At 55.0% G+C, this 6,354-nt stretch overlaps 1 protein-coding gene across 2 annotated transcripts in view; it reads left to right on the top strand.

The window, feature by feature from the left end:
- HGSNAT (heparan-alpha-glucosaminide N-acetyltransferase) overlaps window positions 1–6,230 on the top strand; it is a 33,025-nt gene extending 26,795 nt beyond the window's left edge. For both annotated transcript variants that reach the window (XM_061134640.1, XM_061134641.1), the window contains exons 13-18: window positions 410–536; window positions 1,623–1,709; window positions 3,320–3,397; window positions 4,241–4,311; window positions 4,399–4,511; window positions 5,139–6,230. In XM_061134640.1, coding sequence (XP_060990623.1) covers window positions 410–536; window positions 1,623–1,709; window positions 3,320–3,397; window positions 4,241–4,311; window positions 4,399–4,511; window positions 5,139–5,320 — 658 coding nt within the window. In that variant the 3' untranslated portion in view covers window positions 5,321–6,230. The remainder of the gene's footprint in view (window positions 1–409; window positions 537–1,622; window positions 1,710–3,319; window positions 3,398–4,240; window positions 4,312–4,398; window positions 4,512–5,138) is intronic.
- The last annotated feature ends 124 nt before the right edge of the window (window positions 6,231–6,354 follow it).

Raw genomic sequence — 6,354 nt, forward strand, 5'->3', positions numbered from 1 at the left:
GAGACTTGCGGGGAAACTCCGTTTGCACATCCCTTTCTGCCAAGTTGGAGCCTCCGGGTTCCAGCTGTCAGCCTGCCCATGTGGGGACCTCCCTTCCTCTCTGTCCTCCTCGAAGACTCCCTGGTGTTGGGGCGGAGGGAGGAGAGGGGTGGAATGTGGGTCCAGAGGCCCATCTCCGGCAGGTCTCCCAGGGTCAGCGGGAGGAAGGATGGACTTTGGGCCCCCGCCCCGTCTCACCCCTGGGGCAGCCAGGGAGTCAGGGGCTTTGCAGTGGGTGTGCCCGGCGCTCAGGCGTTGTTGGGAGGGTGGGAGTTGGCGGCGCTCTGGGGATGTGGTGGGCGCGCACATGGCCCGTGCGCAGCCCTCCCCCCAGGCCTGGCGGGTGAAGCACGTGTTTCCGCCTCCTCAGCGGTTACCTGGGGCCAGGAGGCATCGGAGACGGGGGCAGGTACTGGAACTGCACGGGTGGCGCCGCAGGCTATGTGGACCGCCTGCTCCTGGGCGACCAGCACCTCTACCAGCACCCGTCCTCCACTGTGAGTGGGCGGGCCCGGTGGACCCTGGGGGGGGGAGGGGGGCGGCCAGATCTCAGCTGCGACCGAGAGGTAGGCTAGGGTGGAGCCGAGCTGTGTTTGAAGCTGGCTGACCTTAGAGACCACACTTGAACGTTGGTCGTGGGCGCTGTGGGTGGTCGTGGGTTGGTCTTTGGCTTTTAAAGTGAGGCTGCCGGGTACCAGATGTGCAGGAGGTGCTTCCGCGTGGGTCTCAGGTCCGGGCGGGGTGGGCGGTTCCAACACAGGATGTTTGTCCGGCAGCGCTTTGGGATCAGCACGTGTGGGGCTGGAGGAAGTGGGACGGGGCAGGGGGACCGCCACACGCAGGCCCCGCTGGTGTCCTGGGGGCTGGAACGGCCCCTCAGAGGTGTTCTCAGTGGGGCGGGCGTGGGACCAGGCCCTTTGACATCCCTGGAGGGATGTGGGTGTCTCAGCAAGGGGGTGACTCCCGAGAGCTGGCTCCCTTCAGGGACGAGCCCAGGAGCAGCTGAGAGCTTTCGGCCATCACTACTTCAGGATGCCCTTGTCCCCCGAGGGGTGGGAGAAGCCGGGGCGGGATAGCTGGGTGATGCCCCCTGGCACCCATGACAATAACTGGCTCCAGTTCTGTAATATAATATTACAGAACTGCCCTTTCTATAATAACCATTTATCTTATAATGAAATAATGCAAATATGTTTTTAATTGCTATTTGCCTTAAAAGACAAAAGGAAGAAGTCATTGTCACAGTAGGCTTGATCCTAAAGAGTAAACCTGAAAAGTAAAAGATTCCATAGTGTTTGAAGCTGTCAAGGGACGCGTTGTGTCAGGGGCACGGGTCCCAGCACCATCCTGGTCCCAGACCACCTGAGGTCAAGGTGGCTGCACAGCACCGGGGCTCACATCTGTGTTTCCTTCCAGAGTGTCACACACCACAGAAGTATGCTGGCCACAAGTTGGCAGTGAATTTCTGCAGCGAAACCAAAAGCATTGACTGCTGGGTTGTGATGAAGTCTGTATTTCGTCTGCGAGTTGTGTGTGTGTGTTTTTCCGTCAGTGAGTGAGTCCTGCCTTCTCGTCCTGTTCAGGTGCTTTATCACACCGAGGTGGCCTATGACCCGGAGGGCATCCTGGGGACCTTCAACTCCATCATGATGGCGTTTCTGGGAGTTCAGGTATTTGTTCATTTCATAAGAATGCGTGTTCCTGACAGTGTGTGACTATTGATTCATCACTCATCCACGTGTCCATTTGACTAAAAGAAGTCATTGGAAGCACAGTCTTCTGTATAGTTCAGGCCTAATAAATTCTGCTTCTGTTTGACAGATGGTCAAAACTAGAGGGTGCCAAAAGTTAGCATGTTCATATAATTAGGTGTCATTCCGGTAGTCTGGGAAGTTATTACTCCTGTGGCTCGTCCCGGCGGTGGGAACGGCAGCCGCAGGGTGAGAGGTGTCCCCGCTGGGCAGGACTGCGTTTGGAAGGTCACCTGTCACCTTGTGTGTGCACGTCACACAGTTTGAGATTATGCACACTTTGTTCCCGAGCCAGTCCCGGCAGCTCTCAGTTTCTGTCACAGGCAATCACGTTAAGATTCTGAGCAGCCCAGATTTTCCTCCCTGAAATTCTCCTGATTTGGTGTCGGGAACCATTATTTGAGAGGAGATGACTGGGAGGGGAAAGACCACATACCCCTTCCTGGGGGACCTTTGTGACCCTGAAACTATTTTGCATGTGGCTGCCGAGTCCTCCAGATGTGGCTGATCTGAAGGAGGAACTGGTTTTTTTTTCATTTAAATTTACACTTGAATCATCACAGGTGGCCAGTGGCTCCCGTGTAGGACAGTGCGGGTCTGCAGCATATACATTTTGGTGGTTAAATAGTTTCCTGGGTAGAGATGCCGCCTTTCCGTCTGCAGCACTGTAGAGTTTACGTTGGTGCTTTTATTCGTAAATGCATTTAATCCCCCTGTATGCTCTCCAGGTAAATCTATGCATGCCCTAACTCCGGTAAGGAGTGCTGACCGCCACCCGTGCCTGGACCTTGCGCACCCACTGGGCCGTCCGGGGAGTGTTTCTGTACCCCCTGTGCTTCAGTAGCAGTTATATAAGTTATATAATAGCACCTAAATAGGTTAATTCACATAAGGCTCCAAAAACAGGACGTTCATAGGTTTTAGCTCTTATAAATTATTGTTAACACTTTCTTCATTGTTTTCAGAAAATCCTAATTTGGGGGGTGGTTTACGCAAAGTGCAGATTTTTCTGTTTTAAAGTGTTCCCTGCCTCTGGGTCCACACTGCCCCTGTCCCCCTCCTGTACCCGTGACAGGCGGGGCCATCCAACAGCCCAGCCTGGTCCCTGGTTACGTGGCGGGGGGAGTGACTTTCCTTGGCTCCCATCGCCTGTGGGAGAAGGCTCCTGCTGCCTGCTCCCTCCTTCCCACCTCTGACCCCCTTGGCCTTTCTGAACTACCTGCAGCCCAGCAGGGTGGCCGAGTGCTTTCACCCGTGTGACATGCTGCGTGCATGCTGTTCCAGGCTGCCCAACACTGTTCCTGCTTCGTGCTCATGTCCTCAGTTCAGCAGTGCCTCCTCTACGCGTCTCCCTCCCCTCCTCCCTCCCTCCCCTCTAGTGGTCCCTCTCTCGGTCCCCACTAGCCAAGGGCAGGGGGACCATTCATTCCCTGGTAACCTCAGTGCCTACAGGCGAGTCTGTCTGGGTAAATATGAAATAAGAATCCCCCTAGCTGGTTCTCTTGGTCACATTGCATTTTCTTCCCCAGGCAGGGAAGATACTCCTGTATTACAAGGACCAGACCAGAGGCATCCTGATCAGATTCGCTGCCTGGGGTTGTCTTCTTGTAAGTAATCCCCTCCCTCACTGAAGTTCCTTCATGTTTCAAAGAAAGAAAAATTTAGCCCTGGGGTCATAGCTGTCATGTCAGAACATTCTTCACTTCATCATCTCGATGCCTAAATGCTCAGGTTGGTTTTCTTAGGAGAAGTCTCTTTAAGGAAGTCAGTGAATCCATGAGGAAACGGAGCGAGGGGTGGGTTCTGGGGGCCTTTGCCAGCAGGACCTGGCCCCCAGTGACAGGTTGGCAGGGGGCAGAAGAGAAGCCTGGCGTTCCTCTCCTGTCTGACCCTGCGGTCGTGTTTCCTCTGAGGATTCACTCAGCTGATCAGCTCATTTACCTTCGACTCGGGGCAGTGCTGTCAAGGCGCTTTGTGGAGAGTATTTCCAGCTGCGTGTCCTGTTTGTCTGTATTTGTTATTTTGGTTCTGGCTGTGCTGGGCTTCCATCGCTGTGCTCAGGCATCTCTCTAGGTGTGGCAGGGGGGCTGCTCTGCTTGTGTTGCACGGGCTTCCCTTGTTGCAGAGCACGCGCTCTAGGGTGCGCGGGCTCAGTCGCTGGGGTACGCGGGCTTAGTTGCTCTGCGGCATGTGCTCTTCCCGGACCAGGGATTGAACCTATGTCCCCTGCATTGCAAGGCGGATTCGTAACCACTGGACCACCAGGGGAGCCCATGCTGATACATCTTAAACATGTGTTTCTAGTTAAAAGAATAAAACGGAGGGCACACTTTTCAGCTTTCCCTAAGCAAGGAAGTCACTCCTGGTTTTCAGTCTGGAACCACCGTTGTTTCTGGAGATGATAGAAAAAACTTCTAACATCTTTGTCCTCACCCCACCCTCGCCTCCAGGGGCTTGTTTCTGTGGCTCTGACGAAAGCATCTGAAAATGAAGGCTTTATTCCAGTAAACAAAAACCTCTGGTAGGTGCAGAAGCCCCCGTTGCCAGCACACCCCGGGGGGGCGGGCATCCGCCGCGCTCGGAGCCCTGAGACGCCCGCTGTCCCCAGGTCCGTCTCCTACGTCACCACGCTGAGCTCCTTGGCCTTCCTCATCCTGCTGGCCCTGTACCCCGTGGTGGATGTCAAGGGTCTGTGGACCGGAGCCCCGTTCTTCTACCCAGGTGAGTGCCCCGCCCCAGGCCATGCGGAGGAGGGCACCCGGAGGACGGGCTGGACGCCGGGAGTGGCCGGCGCTGAGCGTGTCCCGGGGGTCCCAGGCAGCCCCCCCATTTTACCATTTATTAGTTTGTGGGGTCGTAAATGCACCCGACTGGCCTCCTCAGGCAGGTCATTGGTTCCGGGCACTTCAGAAAAGGGGCCATGCCTTCTCATGGAACACCCCCCGCACATGCACCCCACAGACAATGCGGGAGTGATGTACTTGGAGGTGCTGCCCGGGGCCGCTTGGGGCAGTTTGGACGCGTTTTTGCCCGAGACGACAGGTGGCAGGTGGTTTCAGGGACTCTTTTCAGCCCCGAGTCCAGTGACCGTTACTCTCTCTGGCCCTCAAGTTTGCTGGGTGAAGAGAAGTTAATATTTCTGATTTTCAGGTTTAGTGTTCCAGAGTCACACTTAACAAAAGGAGTACTTTCTAATTTTTGGATGTAATTTACACTTAAATCTCTTAACATAGCCATCCCTTGGTTTTGGGGGCCATAGCCGATAGCAGAAGTGGGTGCTTTTTCTTTTTCCACTGAACCGAAGTCAAACGTCCAGAGTCGGGTGGATGACCAGCTGTGTCTCCCCAGGGATGAACTCGATCCTGGTGTATGTGGGCCACGAGGTCTTCGCCAACTACTTCCCCTTCCAGTGGAAGCTGGGGGACCAGCAGTCACACAAGGAGCATCTCGTGCAGAATGTGGTCGCCACCGCCCTGTGGGTGCTCATCGCCTACGTCCTCTATAGGAAGAAGGTGTTCTGGAAGATCTGAGGCCCCGGCTGAGATGTGTTTCTGGCAGAACGACCGGGCCCCGGCGATCACCGACAGGAGTCCTTGCTCATGAAACGGATGGGCTGTGTGTTCCCTGGTTAAGGGGGCCATGCGGACGTGCTCAGGCTGGTTGACGGGGACACGGCTCGCCCACCTCTGCCTGTGTACGCGGAGCTCAAACAGCCAAACCGTCCTTGTCTTCTTCTCTCCATCTGCCGTGTGAACGGATGCCTCTGGAACTTCATTCTAAGGATGTGTGGTTGACTTTTTCACAAGGGGATGGCCAGGCCACTGCTTCTGTGACGGATAAAGCCACCTCAGGTCTGCTCTCACTGACCGCATTTCCTGCAGATTTGTCTTTCCACGCATGTCCGCAGAGACAAGAGCACCATCGCTGCCGTGTCTGACTGAAGCTCACTGGGTGTCATGTACAGTAACATAGTCTACTATATTTTGGTTACATACAGTTTAATATTCCAAGAAAGTCCAAGTAATATCCTTTCAGATCCGTAAGGTATGGGTGGGCCCTAAAAAATGCCTTTCCCTCAGAAGCCATGTTCTGCATTTCCCCACTTGAAAAGTAAGTGAAACTGTGGACGTGTGATTCCCAGCCACCTTCACCAACAGTTACCTACTTAGGCACTTCCCCGAGCCCATCACCTCCCCGTCTGTCTGCCCACCCACCTCCCACCCGTCTGTCTGTCTGTGTATCTGGAGGGGAGGGGTCCCCAGAGCCATCCTCCATCTCTAGGAAGAGAGGAGCCCACACGCTCTGCCATCCTCACCGGGCAGGTCCTCTCCAGCCCCAAGACCCAGTGGGGTGGAAGACATCAGTGGCTTTCCTGAAATCCTTAGGAGAGATCGTTTTGTTACCGAAAACGCTTCAAAATAAATGATAAGTTTAAAAAGCTCTCACTGGAGTGACTCCTTTCAGAATGACCCTCCACAGTGGAGGCAGCTTGCCTGCTTGGAATCACCAAACCAAAGAATCGTTTGTGGGGCGTGAAGGCGGAGATCACAGCGGACCAGCCGAC

Source organism: Dama dama, chromosome 32, assembly GCF_033118175.1.
Source record: "Dama dama isolate Ldn47 chromosome 32, ASM3311817v1, whole genome shotgun sequence".
In the NCBI taxonomy this organism is placed as follows: Eukaryota; Metazoa; Chordata; class Mammalia; order Artiodactyla; family Cervidae; genus Dama; species Dama dama.